This window comes from Schistocerca nitens, chromosome 4 (assembly GCF_023898315.1).
Source record: "Schistocerca nitens isolate TAMUIC-IGC-003100 chromosome 4, iqSchNite1.1, whole genome shotgun sequence".
Classification (NCBI taxonomy): domain Eukaryota; kingdom Metazoa; phylum Arthropoda; class Insecta; order Orthoptera; family Acrididae; genus Schistocerca; species Schistocerca nitens.
In genome coordinates, this window is record NC_064617.1 from 123486886 (window position 1) to 123512848 (window position 25963).

The following is a 25963-nucleotide window of genomic DNA, read 5'->3' on the forward strand; positions in this document are numbered from 1 at the left end:
GCTTCACAGAAACATTAAGTATAACTTTTTTATTAAATCTCATGATGACATGTTTTCAGACACATTTTAACTGAAGATACACAGTGTAGAGAATGATAGTTTTATGGAATGGTCCACACAGTGAAGTTAACTGCCCATTGCACAATGGAGGGCACTTCATGCCATTACTAATTACTCCATTTCTTATTTCATCGATCAACAACTATATCCATACTCATCAACTCACTGTACAGTGAATAGCAGAGAGTAGGGACATCTACATGTACATGTACATCTACATCCATATCCACATCTACACTGACGCCTGCCCTCTGGAAGCAACCTTCCAGTGTGTGGCAGAGGGCACATGCAGTACCACTCATTCTGCTCTTCCATTTTCCATTTGTGAATGATGTGTCAGGAGAACAACTACTGGCAAATCACCAGATGAGCTGTAATTACTCTGAATGTCTCAATGTGGTAACTGCACATGATGTATGTGGGAGGTTACTCTGCTAAAAATGTATCATATTGATTTATGTGTAGAAGATACCACCAGGTATGGCAGCAAAAGAAAAAATACTGATGACCAAATATTAATTTATAAAAAGACATAGCTATAAAACTGAGGCCATAGATGCAGGTTTCTCTGATCATCAAGTAATTAAACTGATTTTAAAGAAATCTCACAAGAAATGCAACAATGACAAACATGTATAGAGAAACTTCCTGACAGAGTAAAACTGTGAGATGGACTGGGACTCGAACCTGGTATATTTGCCTTTTGCCTCATTTCCTACCTTCAAGTTTCATATTAGTGCACATTCTGCTGCAGAGTGAAATTTCATTCTGAAAACAATTTTCCAGGCTTGGGCTAAGCCATCTCTCTCCAATATCCTTTCTTTCAAGAGTGCTAGATCTGCAACTTAATGCAATAAAACTTCTGTGAAGCTTGGAAGGAAGGAGATGAGGCGATGGCAGAAGGAACGCTGTGAGGATGAGTTTCAAGTCACGCTTGGGTAGTTGAGTTGGTGGAGTACTTGTCCATAATCTCATGTTATAAAATGTAGATTGGAACAAGGAAACAAATAGTTCTGTACATATAAAATTCAACATATTCTTGTATAATTATGAATACTATTACTATTTTTCTTTCCAATTGAAGATAATCAAAATCAATAAAAAGCCAAATGCATGGATAATAAGTGAAATCAAAAGTCATCAAAATGTCTGTGAATATTGTATAAATGTGCAAGCAGAATACAGCTTTCAACAAAATGTGAAGTGCTGTAGTAAAAAACACAGGAAAACTATAATGCCTGCAGGAACAGCAAATAATTCATACATCAAAAAGGGGAACAACAAAATGAAATCAAAGTTGAAAGTTTATTAATAATCATACAGGGAAACATGATCAAATAAGTAATAAACTCACCATAAAACAAAAATGAAATTGTTGATCATCCACTTCTATTATATCAAATACATTTAATGATCATCATATTGATATAGCTCAAAATCAGATCAAAAGTAAATATAATCCAAATGCGCAGGTAGAAATTCCAATAAAAGAAAGAACAATGTATTTATATCAAGTAACACCCAAAGACGGTGAAAGAGCTATCGGTAAACTAAAGAGAAAAATGTCATGGATCTGACGGTATGCCTGACACAATTATTAAATATAGTACTGATAATATTATCTCTCAACTTGTTACCATTATCAATAATTCCTTTACAGTTGGAATGTTTCCACATAGACCTAAGCTGTCAACAGTTTATAAAAGTGGTGATAGTTTGACTGAAACTTCAGGTTACTGCAACTATTATATGTATTCTCAAAATAATTGAAATATCATGCATGATAGATTGGTAGGGCCCTACACAAAAGCAAAGTTCTTGTAAATGCAATAGAATGGTTTCAGAAAAGGCAAATAATTAGAAGCAGCCTTCTTCAGTTTCCTAAAACTTATTTACCAAGCAACGGAAGATAATGAACTAATTTGTGGTTTGTTTTTAGACCATTCCAAAGCTTCTGACCTTACAAATCATGATCTACACCTTTCAAAACTAAATAATTATGATGTGCATGGTGTTTCCTATTAGTGATTCAAGTCACATTTATCTCACAGGAAACAGAGTGGAAATTTTTCAGGAAGGTAAAGTGTCCCATTGTGATTAGAATAAATTTGATTATAGGGTGCCCCAGGGTTCAGTATCAGGCCTATTGTTGTTCTGGGGTTTTATTAATGATGCATGGCAACAATTTTCAACAGGAGATGCAGTATTATTTGCTGTTGATACCAACTCCTTTATGAAAGGAAAGAATGATTACGAGTCACAGCAGAAAACTGACAAATCAGTAGAAGTAGCAGAAAAGCAGTTTTAAGGTAACTATCTAATTGTAAAGATGAGAAAACTTTATGGACGAACATCAATCATATAAGAAATAAAACTAGAAACAGCAAAAAGGTTACATTAAGGAATCGCCAAATTCAGGAAAAGAGCCATATGACATGGGTAGGATTTTAGGTGGATAAACAACTAAGACAGGGGGGGGGGGGGGGGGGGGAACATGTAGAATGCTTAAGACAGGTTTCAGCAAGTGCTCTTACACACAAAGAATTCTCATAGATTGTTGCAGTGCTGAAACAGTGATAAGTGCTTATTATGCTACATGCATAGCCTACTAAGGTAGGTATACTATTCTCAGGAAATACCGCTTTTACAAAGCAGTATTTTAAAACTCAGATGCATAAAGTACGAAGAAGAGCAGATAGAAGAGGTTGACAGTTTTAAATTCCTGGGATTACAACTTGATAATAAACTCAGTTGGGAGGAGCACACCACAGAACTGCAGAAACGCCTTAAAAAGTCTGTATTTGCAATTCGAGTGTTAGCAGACATAGGCAACATAAAAGTGAAAAAGCTTGCATATGTTGCCTACTTTCATTCTATAATGTCATATGGTATAATATTTTGGGGTAACTCTTCAAGTCAAACAAAAGTTTTCAAAGTCCAAAAGCATGTAATACGTATTATTTGTGGAGTAAATTCACAGACATCTTGTAGAAACCTCGTCAAAGAACTGGGTATACTAAATACTGCCTCTCAGTATATTTACTCCTTAATGAAATTTGTCCTAAATAATATATCTCTTTTTTCCAACAAACAGCTCAGTTCATACATACAATACCCGGAACAAAAATGATCTGCACAAGGACTTAAAAGCACTTACTTTAGTTCAAAAAGGGGTCCACTACTCAGGAACACTCATCTTCAATAATTTGCCAGCAAACATAAAAAAATTAGTTACAAATAAAGATCAGTTTAAAAGGAGCCTGAAAGACTTACTAGTGGCCAACTCCTTCTACTCCATTGACGAATTTTTTAATAGAAATAAATGATGTATTGTATATATTCATACTATTAGTATTGTTATTTCAGCTTTTTTAAAAAAAAGATGTGATATGTTCCACATCCACGAGGATCTCTTCAACACGGATCTATGGAACGAAAAACTAATCTAATCTAATCTAAGATTAATAAAAGGTGTTGGTTATGAACAATCATGTGGAGGTATGTTTAAGGATTTAAAAGTCATGGCCCTGCCATCTGTATTTATGTCTGAAAGTACCCTTTTCATTAGTTTTCATCTTTGAACAGTAAGACCCACAATTATCAAACACAGAATAGAGTTGACTTTCTAGTGTATAATGTAAATCAAAAATTCTGTATAGTGCATGCTAGATGTCGAACACATGAAAGGAAAAACAAAGATACCAAAATGCGTGATGCAGATGCTAAAATCTGGGGCAGTTTTATAAATAAGACAATTGATATCAGTGTGGCAGACAATTTAATCAATAGTGGCATTGAGATTAGTTTCAGTAATGAGTGGGACTTAGAGCTCTTTTTATATAATTTATGTCAGAAAACATTTCAATGTTCTCTCTATACTTATAGGTGCCTATTAACGCCTTTTTTGGTGGAGGGTGTTACCTTACATTTTTCTTACGTATAAGTTCTTAATGACTTGGTATTGCCTTTTTGTTGGTCTTAAATTTCTGAGAGACTGTTTTATTCTTTGAATGTGTTGCTATACAATCACTGGAGTGGCACAAAGTGCATCCTGTTCACAGTTTGGGTGGAGTTGGAGCAGTGACCAACTACACCTGGCCTCAGAACCTGGTGAATACAATTAAAGGAGTTGTCACAATGTGGTCGAAGGAAATTCCTAATGTTGTATTGTATTGTATGTTAACCAGGGGCCTAAAAACGATGGAGAGACTCTGTCCCTGCCGCAGCTGCAGTGGTCCACAACCCCACGACGACTACCGCAGTCCACTTCACCCCACCGCCGCCCCACACCAAACCACTCTTTCAGGATTATTGTGTGGTTTGGACCCTGGTGGACCCCCCAGGGAACATCTCACATCAGATGAGTGTAACCCCTATGTTTGCGTGGTAGAGTAATGGTGGTGTACGCATACGTGGAGAACTTATTTGTGCAGCAATCGCCGACATAGTGTAGCTGAGGCAGAATAAGGGGAACCTGTCTGCATTCGCCGAGGCAGATGGAAAATCATCTGAAAACCATCCAAAGACTGGCCAGCTCACTGGACCTCGACACAAGTCCGCCAGGCGGATTCATGCCATGGACCAGGCACTCATTCCCAATCCAAAAAGCAGGTGCGTTAGACTGCACGGCTAACCGGGTGGGCAACTCATAATGTTAATGTAGTACAAACTCGTAAACATGAGAAAAAACACTATCTGTCCAAAAGATATTACACAATAAATTTCACTACTTTCCACCTACTGTCTCAGCCATGTGTTCTGGCATGTTCAGTATAACAATACATAAAACTAATGTATGATTTACTGTCCCCTACTGTTTAACTTTATAATGAAATGTCAATAGCTTTCTAAATTTTTAAGACCATGCCCCTTTCATGGTGCATTGAATTCATGTTACATTTAACTGGTAGTACCTCTTTGTACCATTTTGTATGACTGGTATTACTAACCTTAGCAATGATCTTGTATATGTTCTGGAAATTGTGCTTTGATTTTATTATTTGTTTCTGAATTGGAATTATTCTTCTTTTTCTCCAGTAAACTCAATTTTTTATCATTACCTTTCTTCTCATCCTGCTCATACTGCTCATATTTTATATCAATTTTCAGTAGAAATTTTTTGTTTTTTGATAGATAATAAGTTGAAATATATTCCTCTCTTTTCTTTCTGCATTGTACTATATAGTTCAAATTAAAGCCAATGGCACTTCAAAATATGAATTTGGAGCTTTATGTCCACCAGCTTTTGGTTGAAAAGGAAAGCCAGAAAATTCTCACGCATGTTTCTGATATTTCCTATCATCCGGACAATTTCAGAATTTAACTTATGTAAAGATTTAAAAAATTAACCAGTGCAGAGCTTGTATTTTTATTTTTCTCTTCAATTTTGCCTACAATTGCCATTTCTAAATCTTGTATCAGCTTTCTTCACTCTTGACAATATTCTAAAATAACCCAAACAAATCTATTATAAAGTCTTGAAATTAATACATAGGTGAACCAGCAATTACAAGCTCCAACTCTAAATTCCAAATTCAAACTTGGTTCTTCTAATAGTATTTTGTTTCATTTGTGTTTTACCACAACATACAAAATTTCTCCTTGCACTTGTCGTACTGCAATCATTGTTAAAATGCAAATCCTCATCTTCGTGCCTGGCCAGCACAATCACCAATGCTACACAAATTTCATGTGGGTTGTTTAGTTGCCTGGCTAGAAGACTCCTCTTCCGGAGGCACCAACTCTCCACTAAACCGCGCACACACTATCAGTAATGGTGCTGCGATTGTGGACCTATTCCTTCACCCACAATCAAACAATTTGACATGAATATCTGTTCACCTGCCTAAATAGGCCATGCCATAATTGTCAGGAGGCAGAAAAGTTCCCACTCTAAGCAATTAGTTTGGTTGCTGCTTGCGCCCATTAATCTGAGCTACACTGTCCAGCTTGCCAGCCGATTGGTATCATTATGTCCCAGGGGGGTTACCATTGGTCAAGTGCCAACTTCCATTGGGCCACAATGCATACCAACACTGACACTGGCCCACAAAATCACCTCACATGGCTGCCTGCATCGCTGCATCCTGGAGAGCCTCTTCAGGTTGAGCACTGCCTCTCACTAGCTGCTGACACCTGCTGATGCCACAACTGGCACATTGGCTCCACCCTCCCTCCCCCAATTCCCACCCCCACCAACATTCCTAGAGATACACTGCATGCCTCACAGGCCCATCTACAACGTGCATCTGGAAATTAATGTGTGGCATTATTTTTAAACATCAGCAACTTAAAATTCTTTGAAGTATGATCCTTTGGTATGTATAAATTTTTGGCAGCATGATTTCTATGTGTCATGAGCTTTCTGGAACTCCTCAATTGGGATGCTCTTCACAGAAGCCATCCAAGTAGCTGGCACATTGTCCACTGACTTGACTGCTTTCCCTTGAGGTCTCTTTTCAGCCAAGGAAATAGAAAGGGGTCCACCAATGCCAGGTCAGGATTGTAGGGCAGTTACGGCACTATTTTCACACCAGTCTGGGTCGTGTAAGCTGTGACAACAAAGGCAGTATGAGGTGGCATGTTGCCATGATGCAGTTTCCACAAATTTCAAAGTTCCTTTAGGATGCAGGTGTTGTATTTGTCACAGTAGTCAAGAAACTGTAATCCACCGAGATAGAAATTTAAGCTGTATGTGAGGCTGTTTGAGAACAACTCAGAATGAGGGGTGGGCATAAAATGGAAGTGGATCATACTATTGCCCACCAGACTCGTTGCCTGATGTAATCAAAAACTTTAGAGAAAACCTCAGTTCACTTGTATGTAGGCTCTCAAGTCATACAGACTTGAGAGATATGGAGACTTTAACCTCCCAACAATAACATTTTTAAAGTTTTGTTAGTGTGTGTGTGATAAGACATCCTCTGAAATGTTAACAAATGTCTTCTCTGAAAATTATCTAGAACAGATAGTTCAGAACACCACTCATAATGGAAGTAGTGGAATCTGATGGCAACAAATAGACCCACCCTTTTTGAGGATGTCCACATAGAAATTGGTATCAGTGATCATGATGCAGTTGTGGTAACAATGATTACCAAAGTACAAATGACAACATAAGAAGCAGAAAGATATATGCTGAAGCGACAAAGAAAATGCTATAGGCATGCGTATTCAAAAACAGAGATATGTAAACAGGCAGAATATGGTGCTGCAGTTGGCCTTGCTTGTATAAGAAGTAAGTTGCTGGCACATTTGTTAGATTGCTTATGCTACTACAATGGCAGGTTATCAAGATTTAAGCGAGTTTGATAATGGTGTTATAGTTGTCGCACGAGCGATGGGACACAGCATTTCCGACGTAGCGATGAAGTGAGATTTTCCTGTACGACCATTTCACGAGTGTACTATGAATATTAGAAATCTGATAAAACTTCAAATCTCTGACATCACTGCAGCTGGAAAAAGATCCTGCAAGAACAGAACCAATTATGACTGAAGAGAATTGTTCAACATGACAGAAGTGCAACTCTTCCACAAATTGCTGCAGATTTCAATGCTGGGCCATCAACAAGTGTCAGCATGCGAACCATTCAATGAAACATGATTGATATGGGCTTTCTGAGCTGAAGGCGCACTTGTGTACCCTTGATGAGTGCACAACATAAAGCTTTATGCCTTGCCTCGGCCCGTCAACACTGACATTGCACTGTTGATGACTGGAAACATGTTGCCTAGTCGACGAGTCTCATTTCAAATTGTATCAAGCGAATTGACATGTATGGATATGGAGACAAGTTCATGAATTCATGGACCTGCATGTCAGCATGGGACTTTCAAGCAAGCAGAGGCTCTGGAATGTGTAGGGCACTGCAGCTGAAGTGATATTGGACCCCTGATACGTCTAGATATAACTCTAGGTGACATGTACATAAGCATCCTGTCTGATCACCTGCATCCGTTCATGTCCTTTGTGCATGCTGATGGAATTCCAGCAGAACAATGCGACACACCACACATCCAGAATTTCTATAAAGTGGCTCCAGAAACACTCTTCTGAGTTTAAACACTTCCACTGGCCACCAAACTCCCCAGACATGAACATTATTGAGCATATCTGGGATGCCTTGCAATGTGCTGTTCAGAAGAGATCTCCAGCCCCTCATACTCTTACAGATTTATGGACAGCCCTGCACGATCGATGATGTCAATTCCTCCAGCACTACTTTAGACATTAGTCGAGTCCATGCCATGTCGTGTTACAACATTTCAGCATGCTCGCGGGGGTCCTACACAGTTATAGGTAGGTGTAACAGTTTCTTTGGCTCTTCACTGTATATGTTTAGTAAACTAGATAAAATATCAGTAGTGTCATATCTCAGGGAGGAACTTGAAACTTGCAATACAGGGCAGGATCATGTACAGGAACTATGGCTCAAGTTTAAAGGAATAGTTGGCCATGCACTGGATAGACATATACCCAGTAGAACAGTTCATAACAGTAGGTATCATCCATGGTATACAGTCACTGTAAAGAAACTTCTAAGTAAACAGAGATACTGCATAATAGGTGTTAAAGCATAGGACTGTAGATATAGAGATGCTGAATGAAACGCTTTTGGCTGTCAAGAAGGCAATGTGTGAACACTTCAGTGACCACTGTAGCAGAATATTATTAAATGATGTTTCACAGAACTCAAAGAAAATCTAGTCATATGTAAAGGCTCTTAGTAGCACCAGGAGTAGTATCCAGTCCCTAGTGAATGAGACAGGAACTGAAATTGGGGCTAGCAAATCAAAAGTTGAAATGCTTAACTCTATTTTTAAATGTTCCTTTACAAAGGAAAACCCAGGAGAATTGCTCCAATTTAATCCCCATACCCTTGAAAAGATGAGTGAAATAAGTATTTGTATCAACAATGTTGAGAAACTGCTGAAATCATTAAAACTGAACAAAGATCCAGGGCCCGATGGAATCCCTATCACATTCTATACTGAATATGCAGCTGAATTAGCCTCTCTTCTAACTATAATCTATTGTAGATCCCTCAAACAAAAAGCCAATAGTTGGAAGGAAGGATAAGTAACACCCATCTACAAGAAGGGTAGTAGGAATATCCACAAAACTACTGTCCATTATCTTTGGCACTGATTTGCTGTAGAATCTTAGAACACATTCTGAGCTCAAATATAACTAGGTATTGAACAGAGTGATATCCTCAATGCCAACCAGCATGGTTTCCAAAAACATCAGTCATGTGAAACCCAACTTGCATTTTTCTCATGTGTCACATGGAAAGCTTTGGATCAAGGGAGTCAGGTAGATGCAGTATTTCCAAAAAGTGTTTCACTCAGTACCACACCTACACTTATTCTCAAATGTTACATCATGTGGGATATCAAGTGAAATTTGTGACTGGACTGAGGACTTTTTGGTATGGAGGACACAACATATTATCTTGGATGGAGAGTCATTGTCAGATGTAGAAGTAACTTTGGGTGTGCCCCAGGGAAGCGTGCTGGGTCCCTTGCTGTTCATGTTCCAGACAATATTAGTAGTAACATCAGGCTTTTTGCAGATGATGTATTTATCTATAATGAATTACTGTCTGAAAGAAGATGGATAAATATTCTGTCAGGTCTTGATAAGGTTTCAAAGTTGTGTAAAGATTGACAACTTGCTCTCACTGTTCAGAAATGTAAAATTGCACACTTAAAAAAATGAAAAAACACATTATCCTATGAGTATAATATCAATGACTCACTGTTGGAATGGGCCAAGTCATATCAATACCTGGATCTAAAACTTCGTATGTACACAAAATGGAATGATCACATAGGCTCACTCATGGGTAAACCAGGTGATAGACTTCAGTTGCTTCATAGAATACCGGGTATGTTCAGTCAGTCTACAAACAAGCTTGCTTACGAATCACTCGTGTGACCCATTCTAGAATACTGCTCTAGTGTGTGGGAACCATATCAAATAGGACTAACAAGGGATATTGAACATATACAGAGAAGGGCAGCACAAATGGTCATAGGTTTGTTAGACCCATGGGGGAGTGTTTCAGTAAGGCTGAAAAAACTGAACTGGAAGGCTCTTGAAGGTATAAACTATCCTAAGAAAGTCTACGAACAAAGTTTCAAGAACTGGCTTTAAATGTGAGCACAAGATTAGAAGAACTACAGCACACACAGAGGCACTGAAACCATTATTATTTCCACACTCTATATACAAATGGAACAGGAAGAGACCCTAATAAATGGTGCAATGGGACATACTCTCTGTCAAATACTTCAAGGTGGTTTGCAGAGTGTAAATGTAGTAGTAAATGTAGATATAGAAGTAGACATGGGCAACCCTGTGATTGTCTTTGAAGCACTTCCTTTTTAAACTTAGCACTGATGGTCTGGCCAAGAAGTACAAGCTCATGGTGTGCCACCTGCTTTGCATCAAAGAAAAACAATGAGCTTTGGCCTCATACAGAACTTGCTCATGCAAGCCTTTTTCTGACACAGCAACAACATTGTGTGCCATTCTGCACTCTGCCTCTTTAATTCCATATTATAATGAAAGACTCATGACTCATCCCCACTGATGAAACTGTCCAAGAAATAGGGATTAGCTTCACAGAGTTGGAAGAGATCTTCACACACTTCCATGTGGTGTTGCATTTGCGCACTGGTAAAATCTCTGCGCACAAGTTTTGTACAGATCTTTCACATGGCCAAGTTTTACATAAACAACCATTTTTGGCAAGCCCAGTAATTCTGACATCAAGTGAACATTGATTTGGTGGTGCCAGTAGGCAGACTGGTTCCTGCTCTGGATAATTACAATGGCTACAAATTGCTGCCCATCAGTCAGAGCAACATTGTCCACCTCGCCAACCTATCAGCATTGTCACATCCTGGGGTGCTGTTGTTGATTGACTGCCACCTCCCATCAGTGTCCAGCACCTGCTGATGCTGCTGCTGGCTCATCACCACATGACATCACACGTTGATGGCCCATTGTCATGATATTATTTGGTGGTACCATAGATGAAAAAGGCAACAGGATAATTGCTCTTTTATTCACACATATACTGTAACAACAAACCAATATAAGATGATGTGCAGCATTGTCACCAGGTGCCAGCAACACTTGTGCTATAGCATCACACTTTGTTCCTACCAGTACTGAGAGGAGCATTCTATATCGTATTACCATATGTCACGTTATTGTTAACCTTGTCTTGCTGGTGAAATAAACCATTACAAACATCTCTTGGGAACCACTGTTTATTTCCTGTGCCACTGCCATCACATAAGGACAAACAACTCATCATAGACCCAAAATCTATGCAGTTGAGCCCAGTAGTTGTCACAGAAAGATATTCAAGAAAGTTCATTGTCAGTAACATGAGCAGAGGTCCAGAAACTGTGTCACCATTTGTCCCTGTGTCATCCACTCATTCTGTTAATCATGGCAGAGTCCTCAAGATTTATATAAATATTTGTTATACATTCCACACAAACTATTTGTTAGTATCACAGTTACAAACTGTAATGATAAGTGAAACAAAAGAATAATGCAATACAATTCTTGCCTTCATCATGAACATACAAAACTGCTCCACATCATTGGACTCCTGTGGTCAGTCACTGGTCTCACCGTCAAAAAAACCTTTTAATTTTCCACTTGAATCCCACAATTCACACCACATTTTACACCAATGTAAAATATGGTACAAATGCATTTTCATTGTTCAACACTTGAAGATTATTATTTAGAGGGAGAGATAACTACAATATGTATACATGTAGAGGCTTAAGACAAATAACAAAAATCCAGACACAGATGGACACACATTTTGTAACAATTTTTTTTACATTTTGAAAAACACTATCAACATTCAAACAGAACTTAAGCTATCATCTTATATCAATTTATTGTTACATTGTATGAGTGAATAAAAGAGCAATTATCCTCTTCATCAAGTTGCCCTCCATTCAGAAGGCTGTTGCATGCAGCGACTGTTATTTTGACTTGTAAATAATAGATTTCTGCTTCAGTTGTCCTTTTGATATTTTACTGCCAGATCTAGATTTCAGCTAGAAACTAGCTATTCTCAGTGCTAAGAATACAACAGGTACATAGTCAGATGATGTCATAAAAAAGTTGCAATTAATGCCTTAACTCATATGGTTTCTATATTACATACCACTATAATTTGGATCACATTTGTGTATATGTGAGCGTACTGTAAACATAGTAAGGGAAGTTCTGGCAGAATATAAATAATTTGTAGTAAAGGAGACTATTCACCACCACAATGGCCCTGCTTCTGATGGTGTACCTCTTCTAAAGTGATATTCCGGCACCCATGCAACCTACGCAACATTCTGGTCCATCGCTATGCCACTCCCACTCCTCTGCTACAGGGGCCACATCGATGTGGAAGACACAAGTGTGAGATCTGCCCAATTTACCCATGCAGCACTTGCAGCACTTCCTACTCCACTCACGACACAGGCCTAACCTATCCCATCAAGAAGGGCCACTAGTGAAAGCAGCCTTATTATGTACCTGCTGCAATCACTGAACAGCATTTTATGTCAGCATGACAACCAAACACCAAAATGAAAGGCTACCATCAAAATATGGCCAAGAACAAAATTGACTATCCAGAGACGCAACATCCTCAAGTTTAATGGCAGCTCCAAAACCCATGCCATCTGGATCCTTCCCTCCACCACCAGCTTTTCTAACCTACTCTCTACTTAACTGTGTCCCCTTCCTCTGTCCTGTCCCCCTCCCCCCCCCCCCTGTCCACACCTCCATGTCATCTTCATTGCATGCTGCACCTTGCCAGTACCTGTGAATAATATGCCAAGCCTGTGCAAATGCCACCCCACACTCCAGCATTCCTAGCTGGCACACCTGCTGCATCCCTCCAAGACACTAGCTATCCATCCCCAAATCTCTTCCTGCTTCCCACCTCTATCCACCCTACCAAACACACCCCACCTCAGTTTTGTTGCCAAACTGCAACGCAGAACTGTGTATCTGAATGCAAAATGTAGGTGCACAGGGACGTGTGTGTGCCTGTTTTGATTTGTACTCTAGCTCATCAAAGGATTTTTTCTTATAGCTAACAAGTTTTCATTCTCTCTTGCTTATGCCTGTTGATGACTTGATGGTGCGCTACTTGGTGAGTGGTCTCCTTTACTCCTCATTATTTACAATTACTTTATTCGAAACTAGCGAAATTTTTGTGAATCAAGGAAACTGCTTGTAGTATGAATTTGTATGCACAAGTGGTGTAAACTTTAAATCATTATAATTTTTGTCACAAGTGCCTGGCATAATACTTCATGTATACTGCTATGTAAAGACAAGTTTGTGTTTCATGTTGTTACCAAAAAATTTGGAAAGCTCTTTACCAATTTACTTCAAATTTTTACACGTTACTGTAATAAACATACAAAAGGGCAAATGCTACATACTTTTTGAATATATATAGTACATAAATATATTTGTACTACTTAAAGGAGAAATGTTGTTATCAAAAATCTCAAAGTTCTTGACCAACTTACTTCAAAAGTTTTAAATCATACCCTAATAGACAGTTGGACGGACACAGGCTATATGTTTTTGAATGTATATAGTGTGCAAACTTATAAATAATAAATAAACGAGAAACATTGTTAGCAATAGTCTCAAAAAAATTCTTGACTGATTTGCTTCAAATATTTACATAATGCTATAACAAATATTCGGCATGACATAACCTGTATATTTTTAATACATGTTGTATATAAATATAGATGTCCAGTCACATTAATGTGACGACTTGTGAAAAGCCTGACTTAACACCTATTGTAGTGCAGTCTACTGTGAGATGTGCAAGAAGAGAGTCAATGAGGTTCTGGAAGGTACCAACAGGGGATTTGGAGCCATGTTGAATCCAGTGCCATACCCAGCTGTGCTAGGTTTCTGTGGCACAAACAGACCAATTGAGGTGATCTCACAGAGTCTTGATTGCATTTCAGTCCAGCAAGTTTGGTAGCTAGGGGAGTACTGTAAAATAATTCTGGTGCTCTTTAAACCATGTGTGTGCATTGTGAGCTTTGTGACACATTGCACTGTCCTGCTGGCAGATACCATCATCTTGAAAAAAAAAAAAAAAACTGCATTTAGCAATATAAAATGAAAATAATCAATTTTTGACAGTCTAATGTAACTGGATAGATGAAAAATCTACTCACCAAGTGGAAGCAGGAGAAAACAAATACTAAAAAAAAAAAGATTTTCCATAAGCAAGCTTCTGGAACCAGTGGGTCTTTCTTCCGGCAGAAGGGTTGGAGGGAGAGAAGAGGGGTGATGAAAAATGATTGGAGAGATTTAGGAAAAGGATTAGAGTTTGGAAAAGTCACCCAGCACCTTGTATCAGGCAAGATCAACCCACAAGTCTGCCCTGACTTGGAGTGTTGGATGACTTTTTCAAACTCTACTCCTTTTCCTAAACTTCTCCAGTCCTTTTCTGTCACCCCTCTTCCTTCCCTTCAATCCTCCTGCTGGAGGAAGGAGTCACTGGTTCTGAAAGCTTGCATACAATTTTTTTTATGTGTGTTCCCCTGCCACCACTTAGTGAGTATATATTTTATCAATCCAATTACATTAAACTGCATGTAGTGGTGGGCATGGTCCTCAAGGATAGATGCACACTTGTATTAACACATTGTGTATCTTCCAGAATGATGAGATCACCCAGAGAATGCCACAAAAACAAACCCAAAACCATAACGCTCCCTCCTCTGGCCTGTACCCTTCCGACAATTGTTGCACGGTGTTTGCTTTCAGACGTTTCACACCCCGCATGACAATGGCCACCTGTCTGAAGGCACACTGTATTTACTCGCATCCAAGCCATTCTCGAATCTAAGCCGCACCTGAAAAATGAGACTCGAAGTCAAGGAAAAAAAATTTTCCTGAATCTAAGTCGCATCTGAAATTTGAGACTCAAAATTCAAAGGGAGAGAAAAGTTTTAGGCCGCACCTCCAAATTGAAACAAAGTTGGTCCATTGTAATATGAGACACAATTTAGGTCGAATGAATGACGATACAGCTTCAGTAGTTTGGTTAGAGTCGTAAGCTTAGCAGTTAAGCTTTACCAGGTAGCCATTGCTGTGAGTCAGGCGCTCCGTACGTATTTATACGGGTACCCTTCCTTTTTCACGTGCTTTGTCTGGTTTGAATTGATTGCTTATTTTTCTTTGATCTGATAAGTGCCGTTCTCTTTGTTATAGGTGTTTACGTCACTCTAAGCCGAAAATGCAGTACTGTACTGTGTCATGCATTGACTGTTTGTCGCATTCTGATAATGAGTGTTTATGACATGTCGCCACTCCCGGCGTGGCTTGCTTTTGTGCACGCTACTGCCGCTTACAACTAAAAAAGAGAGAGAGAGGAATCGTCTCATTAGCGGAACAATGGCAAGAGACTGCTATTTGTTGTTACTTACACTGCTGCTTTCTTTGATAATGATCAACAAGAACCAAATAATAGACTGCGTATGTTAGAAGATGTTCTGAACGAGAGTTTAGCGAAAATTTTTCTCAGTTTGAAAATCTTTGCAGACGCCTCTTTTGTACATTACATTGTGCACAGAAATTAGAGTCATCTTAGATTTAAAAATCCAGTCAATTGCCATGCTTCATTTCTGACTGAATCACTATTAGGCATAAGAATAATACGAATATAAACATGACATGATATGTATATTCTTCCACGTTTGCTGTTGTCTCACACTAGTTGCGTAGTTTATTAGGCAGGCAGGATTTAAATGAGATAGCAGCAAACACGAAAGAATACATGGCAAAATGTTTGTATTCGTATTATTCTTATGGTGAAGAGAATACTGCATGTGATTCACAATTCATAAAAGTTCCTATTAGCAACCTTCTCTTCTCACAGGTAGGAAAAAATTCAGAACGCCATATTGACAAACATCCCAAACAGTCTTGCCAGTCGGATTTTCGTAGTACATTGAAATGCTGCTACATTCGAAGATGAACAATACGGAATTTGTATTTACTTCTTTGGATAATGTATGAAAATGCAGTGGTCAAAACTTGGGGTGGAGAAAAAAGCTCGTCTTCCACCTATTTTTTTTTTTTTAATTTATTTACTGACGCAGAGGTTTTTGGCGCCAGTATTTATCTTATGTGCCTGCAAAGCATGCCTGTGTAGCGCTACACATATTCGATGACAGAAGTTACTTGTGGCGGCACCTACCAACATTTTTCAGAACTTCCGCTTACTTTGCACTTGATTCTAAGCCGCAGGTGGTCTTTTGGATTACAAAAAACGGAAAAAAAGTGCGGCTTGGATTCGAGTAAATACGGTAAAACATGATTCACCTGAAAAGATCACCTGTCGCCACTCAGTGGATGTCCAGTTGTGGTACTGGCATGCAATTTCCATCTGCCACCAATGAACAGCAGTCAACATGGGTGCATGAGCCACGTGCCTGCTGTGGAGACCCATTTGCAGCAATGTTCGCTGAACAGTCATTGAGCAGACATTGTTAGTAGCTCCTTGTTTCATCTGGCCTGTCAGTTACTAAACAGTTGCACATCTATTTGTCCATACACATCTCTCTATCCACCTTTCACCTCCGTCATCTATGGCCCATAGTGCATCACAGTTGCCTCAGTGCCAGTTTTGGATAGTGCCATTTTGCTATGCATGGGTATACTTAATCACGGAAGCATGTGGACAGTATAAAAATATAGCTGTTTCAGAAATGCTTTCCTCCTCGGCCTAAAAGCCTATTATCATGCCCCGTTGGATGTCAAATACATTGCTCCATGTCTGCATTACGACGATGACTGCACTTTTTGTACGTCCCCTCCAACAAGCTTTATATGCCGTCCACTGCTAGTGCTACCACCTGCCATCTATGGCGATTTCACATTGATGTCAAACATAGGCAGCTGTCACATTAAAGTGACAGGACCACGTGTGCATACATAACCTAAACAATGAGATGTGTGAAGAACTGCTGCATCATGTATGACATTTGAATGTACGACTTCTATGCTACTAACTGTATTGACAGTAAATTTCACAGGCAGTATCCACATATGCTGCTGAGTGTATGTACTTAATTTTATAATCGTAAGACACATAGATCAGGAGATATGACATCATAAACATTGAGATATGTGAAGAATGCCACACCATGCTTGAAGTTTTAATACATTCATTCTGTACTGACACTTCTACAGTCGAGTCAGCTAAAGTAAATCACTGACCCTGGTGGTGCTATGGACACCTTTCAACAGAGCTATGAAAAGGCAATGCCATAGAGGTATTTGCAAAATCACATAGTAGACATATGAAGCAGCTGTGTCCAGCATACCGAAACTTTCCTGGTCATTTTTCATAATTTGGATATTATATGTATACATTAGCACATTACGTATATTTCTTTGTACAGCTCTTTCATAATTTCAAAGGAGTTTTTACAAACACATGGAAATGAAATTTATTTGATACCTAACTTCAAACACAGCTCATATTTTGTTTATATTTGTAAAAGAAGATTGGTGAAGTGAATACCCAGGCAATGTCGGGTTTGTCAGTTAGTGCAATATAGGAAAGGGAAATAATGTTAGCAAAATTCCAGAAAAGTTCTTGACTGATTTACTTCAAATTTTTACATGATACTCTAATAAACATTCAGATGGAAATAGGCTATAAATGTTCCTTTCTTTTTCTCACAGCCAGTTTTGAATATGATAGCAGGGATTTTAAATAATTACAAAAATTGTTTCTCCAATATATGTTCTTTCTCCTTCTGTACAACTTTAAACATAAACTGTATAAACAACTATTTGCTGATTTGGTTTCTTCCTTGCAGTTTATTCTAACAGAAAACAGGAAAGTTGTAATTACAGCCTATCAGCATTTGATAAGAACAGTACTATGGAATCTGAATCATGCAAAACTTCATAATCCTACCCATTTGTAGAGAAAAACTATGCAAACTACTGTCATTAGAGCTACCATTCTCACAAATCCAGCAGCAGGAGAGATCTCTTATTCCCCGTATACCAATGATCCCAACCAATTTACCCATTCATTATAAATTACTTAAATTTCCATCATGTTTTTGTTTGCAATAACGATAAACAAGGCTGAAAATGAGAGAGGAGGGGTGGAAATGGACATAGAAAGGGGCAAGGGGGGGGGGGGGAATGGATAAAGGCAGGGTGAAGGAGATTAGGACATATATCTAAGTCCCATACATATTTAGCAGTTACGAAGCACTGCTGGGTTTGTTAGTGTTTATATGAATACAAAATGTTTTTGAAACACATGTACATGTAGCTGACACACATCAAGATGATGAATAGATAAAAAATTAATAAACATATTTCATGCATAATGAGAAGCCAACTAATGCATATGGGAAGCTAAAGTGATTGTTAAACTAAAAATATGTTCATATCCATACCGGGTTTAAATAATTTGCACAATTTTTCTTCTTACCGTCAATTACTGTCTTTACACTATCACTGCTGAGGTCCTCTATATAGCCAAAGAAGTAGAAAACTGTTGGTCTAGAAGTGTTGTACTCTTTCAGATGCAATAGATTCTCTGCATTTTTAAGATTTACCAGTGCATCTGGTTTCAAAGCAGATCTGAAAACAAGGCAACTTAAGAGAAAAGGTTGTTTTTCTTCCTGCACCATTAAATTTTAAAAATGGTCTTCACACACAATTGTATATTATGAAAATAACATTGCATATATATAAATATGACCCCCCCCCCCCAAACACACACACAGAGGGGGGGGGGGGAAGGGGGAGGGGGGGGGAGAGAATGTGTGTAAGTGATAGCACATCCATAGTTACTCAAAAGAGGCCCCATGGCCCCACAAATGTACATTTGCTTACATTACACTTAAATGTTTTGCATAAAAATCCTGAAATGAAATGAAAATGTCACACCTTGTTCATGGAAAAATAAAGGTGAATCACAAAAGGTGCTAGAAGTGACCACCCTCATATTGTAGACACAGTTGAACACAACGCTGCAGATTCTCTAATGTTGCTGCCAGAATCTCTGGTGTCACTGCCTGGACTTCATGGATGATATTCTTGCATAAATCATGCAAGTTGTGTGGTTTGTTCCTGCATTTGTCTTTGTCATTGGCATTCAGTTCCTGAACAACTATAAACCTATATGGACACATCCCAGCTTTCTTCGTAGCTCTGTGACATGGGCTCCGTGACATTCCACATTCCTGAGATAAATGTCAAACAGACTTTGCAGGAGAGGCCAACAATCATTGTTTCATGGCAGTAACTTATTCTTCTGATAATGGTGGCTGATCCCACTGTAATATCCAGCTCCGTTCCACTGCTCTCCATCTTTTCTGTAAGTTATGTATGCAGCATTTAGACAGTATATACTGGTTACCAAACTGTACCACAAACATTTGCTGACATGTCTTAATGGAATCAGTAAGCCATGATTATTTCAAACAAAATACACACTCTTCATCAGAATAGCAATACATTGTCACTAAATGCTGAACACTGAACACTGAGCTCCACTCCCAGTGACACATGGAAACACAGTGTAGGGGTCAAATGATGTTGCAGAGTGCAGCATTGCCATGTCAAACATCACAAATTACACAGTGCACTTTCAGCACTTAATACACATGTTTGTGGGGCTTCTTTGGAGTGTGACACCCTGTAGCATAGACTATAGAGGAGGTTTCCTGCAGGGGGGGCACAAATACAAAAAGTAATTTGTAGATAACAATGAAGGATAAGGCACTTTTATCCACAGTAAGGTAAAGAAAACTGCTGAACTGCTCCTTTTGGAGCACCATTGAATGAAGAAAAGGAAATTTCTTTTTCAAGTTCTCATTTTGTTTGACTGACTTGATTTCAACTTTAATTTCTTCTTATATTTTACTCATATTATCTCCTCTATGTTTTTGTTACATTCAGAAGCATCATGCCCTATCTATGTTTCTGTTTACTGCTATTTGCAGTGTTAAATCATCCTTGGATGCATTACACATTTCTACAAATTGACATCACCTTATCGTGTAAATCATTGCCATTGCTACCACCACTACCAGCAGGAGCAGCAGCACCAGCACCAGCACCACCTCCCTGTACAGTTTCACACCACTGGCAAGGTTGCTGAGAACACAAGCCCTTCCGTCTCCTCCACTTCCCCAACACCTGTCTATTGCTACTCAGGCCCATTCCTGTCCTGTCTTCCGAATTCTTTCTTCCTGTCCTTTTAGCCAATAGTCATTTGGACTTCCCCTTGGCCACTTGTCCTCCATCTTCATCTTGTGCATCTTCCAAGGCATCCTTGTCACATCCCTTGTCTGACCTACTTATTTCATTTTAAACTCTTTACCTCAGTCTTCTCTTGTAGGAATTGCTTACATTTTATAATAACATTTTCTTTCCTCACATTTTCCAGTTTTGTTACTCCTATCCAAGTTCATTTCACTTGCTCTCACCTTACTTTTCCTCCTTTCCTTCATGACCCAGCTTTTTGTTCATGACTAATAACATCCACATAAAGTTTGATAAAATTTTATTTTCCAATAAAACAAGAGCACAACCAAGTTTCAGCAGAAACTTCATCTACCATGGAATATATGAAGTGAATTTTCTGCTTGCATGCCATGTGTCAAAGAATCACTATGTTACTCTATTTTAGATGACTCATATGGATAATCTATGCCACTGATGAAAGGACTTTTATCCTGAAACTTGGTTGTGCTGTGCTTTTATTGGAAAATAAAATTTAATACAACTGTGTGTGGGTTTTATCAATAATGAAAAATCTGTGCAGTCATTGTGGATGTCCTATCAAGAGATACCCAGGTTTTTGTAGTGTGCAACAAAATTTGTACATTGTGTGTTTCAAACAATGAAAAACTGATTTTAAGGACTGCTTCACGACTCATACCATCTGGATGCTTCCAACCAAAACCAGCTTTTCTGAAATGCTGTGGGAACTCTCCCTGAAATGTATCCTTCATTCCTGTAATGCCTCTGACCTCAATCTTTCCCATCCACTCAGCTTCATCCTCTACCCTAATCCCTCTCTAGCCTCACACATACATTCTAGCCCACAGTGTGCCTGCATAGTCCTTTCCCCTTCTCCTCTTCCCTCCCCAACTCCCCAAGCACAGGCTCCCAAAACTGTGCCCAACCACCCACCACTGAAAAGGCTGAGTTTCTAAACTATTCACATCCCTCCTCCAGTATCTTTGTCCACCTCCTAACATGCTATCGCTCACCTTCCTGTCCCATTCCTCTTCTGTACCCACTACTAACCCCAGCTGATACTGATACATCACACACACACACACACACACACACACACACACACACACACACACACACACACACACACACACACACACTCTCTCTTCCTTTAAGGGTATCAGCTTGTATGCTCACTTATCTCTTTGTCATTTCTCCAGTTTTTATGTATTACATACCTCAGGTGCTTAAAGCTTTCCCCAGTTTTCGCCTGCTCTCGACCAGTGTCATTTTAACTTTATGTCTATCTTTGCCTTTGTTGTGACCACTCTTCCATGCTTCTTTGCAGTAACTTTTAGACCATACTTTTGCACAACTTCTACCCATAAATCCACCTGCTTTCTGTACCTCCGCTTTGTCATTCTACTACACCATCAAATTGTCAACAAGCAATATTGCTGTCATTCTGTCTCCTGATTCTCTCACCACTTGTGTTATTATGTCATCCATTACCACTATGAAAAGGAATGGATATAATATTTAATGGGAAACACTTTCCTATGTTCTGGAATATTACATCATCCAGTCACATTAATGTGGCCACCTCCTACATTCAACATTAACATGCAATAACCGCTCACAGGCAGCATGTGGCAGCAGTAGCAGTGGAAGGTGCACAAAACACGTTGGAGGGGGGGGGGGGCACTGAAAACAGTGCAGTCATTGTTGTAATGTGGGAACGAAGCAACTTATCTGATGCCCAAAAGTGCATGATAATTGGCTGTCAGACCAAGGATGGAAGCATTTCTGAAAAGTCTAAGTTTTAAACTGTTCACTTTTTGCTGTGGTTAAAGTATACCATGCATGGTAAAATGGCACTACCCAAAACCAGCACCAAAGCACCTGTGGTGCACTGTGGGTCATAAATGACAGGGATGAATGATGGCTGCAGAGATGTCTACAGGCAAACAGATCTGTAATTGTAAAGTGACTGATCACCCACATGAACGAAGGGGCTACCAACAGTGTCTCCTAAACTACCGTTGGGCAAACTTTATTGCACTTGGGCCTCCGCAGCAGACACCTGGTTCATGTACACATGCTGACCGCTGTTCATCAGTGATAAAGGCTGGAATTTGAATGCCAGTACCATAACTGGACATCCACTGAGTGGCAACAAATGGCTTTTTCAGGTGAATTATGTTTTATGATCCATCTGACAGATGGTCATTGGTGCATACAGTGTGAAACATTTCAAAGCAAACACCCTGCAACAACTGTCGAAAGGTTCTAGGCTGGAGAAGGGAGCATTATGATCTGGTGAATGTTTTCATCATTCTGGAAGGCATAATGAATCAACACAAGTACGCATTTATCCTTGGGGACCATGTCCACTGCTACATGCAGCTTGATTTTGCTTGGCACAATGGCATCTGCCAGCAGGACAAGGCATTGTGTCACACAGCTAGCAGTGTATGTGCATAGTCCAAAGAGCACCTTTACAGTATTCCCCAGGCTACCACACTCCCTGGATTTAAACCCAGTCGAGAATCTGTGGGACCACCACATTGATCAGGCCGTTGCACCATGTATCATCAGCTGGCCACAGCACTGGAGTCGGCATGGCTCCACATCCCTGTTGATACATTCCAGAACCCTACTGGCACTCTTTCTGCATGTCTTACAGCAGTCTGTGCTGCAAAAGGTGATTATTCAGGCTTTCGACAGGTGGTCGCATCAATGTGACTGGGCAGTGAATATTTGTTTGGTCATGAACCAGATTTCAGTTTCTTACATCATCATCAGTAGACATCTGAATTTTGCAAACACAGATAAAATGACATGTGACTTACACTGATAATATTTATACAGAATATATGAAAGGTACAAAATTTATGACACGTAGAATGCTTATGACGAAAATATGACGTTTATGGTGTGTAGGCACAGTTACATTTAATGACAAATAAAGTTGAATTTACAATTGTAATCCAATATTTATGCAACTAAAATTTGATTTAAGAGAAGGGGAAAGGAAACAATTTTGTCATTGAAAACACAGCTGGCAGTCTGTATCATATGTTTATTGATTTCCAGTACTTCCAATGGGATCACCTTTCTGTTTTTCTCAACAGTCTGTAAAACTTCATAATCTACATCTTATAGATGGTTTTCTGTTAAAAGATGTTCAGCAAAGGTTCAATCAGTCTTTATTTGTCTCCTGATTCATGGAGATAGAGGTCTTCCTTGATTCAGATAATTTTTCTGTCAGCCACCATGTCCTTTGTCTTCTCATTCTCACACATCTTACCCATCACTGGATCAACTATTTTATCTTCAGTAAAGTTTGCTTCTCTACTTCTTACTTTCTTAACTCCTCTCGAACTGTTCTTCTGGATACAGCATCCTATACTGTCCTTAAGTTCAGGAAGACCACCAGTAGATCCCTTCCACACTTACTGTGGTGGTTTTGCACCTGTAACAATATGAGACCTACTGTGGACTTTCCTGACCTGAAGCTACAGTGTTATTTTCTCAGCTGCTTCTCAAGTGTTCTTTGAATTCATCTCTCCAGAATCTTCACATATGTTTTTGTACGATGGCACATGTAAGTAATGACACTTTAGTCTTTTCACATCACTTTCACTTCTCTTCTTGAAGACACATACAGTTATTCCCTTCTCCCAGAGTTTTAGAATTCTCATTTCCATCCACACAGTTATCATAACTCTATAAGGACTACTCTTCATATTCATATTATATCTAATACCAGTAAAGAGCTCTTTCAGTAAAGAATATTTTCTTCACCTGAGCAAGTTTGGTTTTTAACACTCCATTATTACACCCATGGTGTTTACTTTTCCTTCCTATAGTCTATACAGTGAAAGCAGAGCCTTAACAGTTAAAGCAGCTTTGCATGTCTACCACATCAAATCACATGACATGATTTTATGTACATCTCTACAGTAATGCCTTAGTGCTGCTGCATCTCTGAATGTGATTAAAGCTTTTCAGTCATCTGGCATCTCTACCATTAGCAGCCTTTCGGCTTCACAGCTGAAAGCTGATAACATTGCTATGAACCATCAGTGTTCAGCTTTTGATGTACGGTACAGAACATAAGTAGCTAATTTACTTCACTTCTTCAGAACTAATTTACCTCACTTCTTCAGAAGCTTATCTTCCCCATTTCAGTATTTGAGGGGCCCAGTGGAAAAGGGACACATGCCACCTGCACAGTGATTTTGTGATTTTGGTACAGGAAGTCAGCCGATGCCATCTAGTATTGTAGGTGGTACCTTCTAGCACAGTAGCAGGTACCCGTTTCTTTAAAGAGAGCATATTATTTTTGCTGTTATTCAGCACTGACACATTCCCAGTGGAAAAGAGGCCCATGACAATAGTATTTCTGTGTCTTATGAGTTGATTTGTCTCATTGGTTGACCTGGTTTCAGAAAGCCAATCAGAAAGCATTTCTCAAATGTTGTTCATATGTTTCCAAGATGGCAGCAATAGGTGTTGCTACTAATGTTACTTGTGATATAAATGCAACAGTACATGTAAAAGAATTCATAAAGAAAATGAGTAGAAAGATATTGAAAGGAAGAGGTCAAGAAATAATGGAAAACAATATAAATCTCTAAAAAATAAAATTTTACCAAAGAAAGTGTTTCATAGTGCCAGTGATCCATGCTGGAATACTAGTTTCTGCAAATACTCAACACTGAATGAAGAACAGAAGGAGTCGATATTTTTTGAGTTTTATCAGTTGGGAGATTATAAGCAAAATGCTTATTTATTGTGATTAGTGCTGCCTAATAACTGCAAAAAGTGTATTCAAAGAAGAGGAAGGTTCCAACAGTAAGCCAGAGGAAGGTTTCTTTCGGGTATTTAATTCGTGACACTCCAGTTACTGAGGTTGAAGTATGTAGGACTGCATTTTCAGCTGTTCATGCCATTTCTGTTAAGCATTTGAGGAGTGTCCATACCAATGAAGAATGACTCTACAACACATGTTTCTGCATGTACACCTAGACAGGACAATCAAGCAAGCATTCTAATGGACCTTATACCATTTATCACAAGAGAAAAAATAAGGTTAGAAACCACATCAAAATGTGTCCAAGGTACACATCACATTATAGTAGAAAGAGGAATCTGAACAAGTCCTACATAACCTCTGTTCACTCAATTGCTGGAATGTATCATTTGTACTGTAAAGATCTTAAAAATACAGATGAAGTCCTAGTGAAACAACATGTGTATGAAACCATTTTCAACACAGAATATAATATTGGTTTTAAATTGCCGTTGAGTTATATATGTCATATTTGTGATTCTGCTAAGGCACATAATAACCCCAAATCCATAGATATAAAACTACACTTTGAGAAAGGTGAAGCTGAAAATAGTGCTCTGAAAACTGACTCAAATGAGTCAAAACAGGATGGCAGTGATGCACCCGTTTTGTGCCGGGATTTACAACAAGCATTGCTAACACCATATATTTCTATGGAAATAGTTTTTTATAAGAGACAACTTTGGACATATAATCTCTGTTTTCACCACTGTAGCAATGAGAAGGCAGTGATGTGT

The 25963-nt window shown here is 38.9% G+C and overlaps 1 protein-coding gene across 1 annotated transcript in view; it reads right to left on the reverse strand.

The window, feature by feature from the left end:
• Positions 1-25963, reverse strand: part of LOC126252161 (lipase member H-A-like) — a 129812-nt gene that overhangs the window by 65919 nt on the left and 37930 nt on the right. The window contains exon 3 of the mRNA XM_049953030.1: positions 18609-18760. Coding sequence (XP_049808987.1) covers positions 18609-18760 — 152 coding nt within the window. The remainder of the gene's footprint in view (positions 1-18608; positions 18761-25963) is intronic.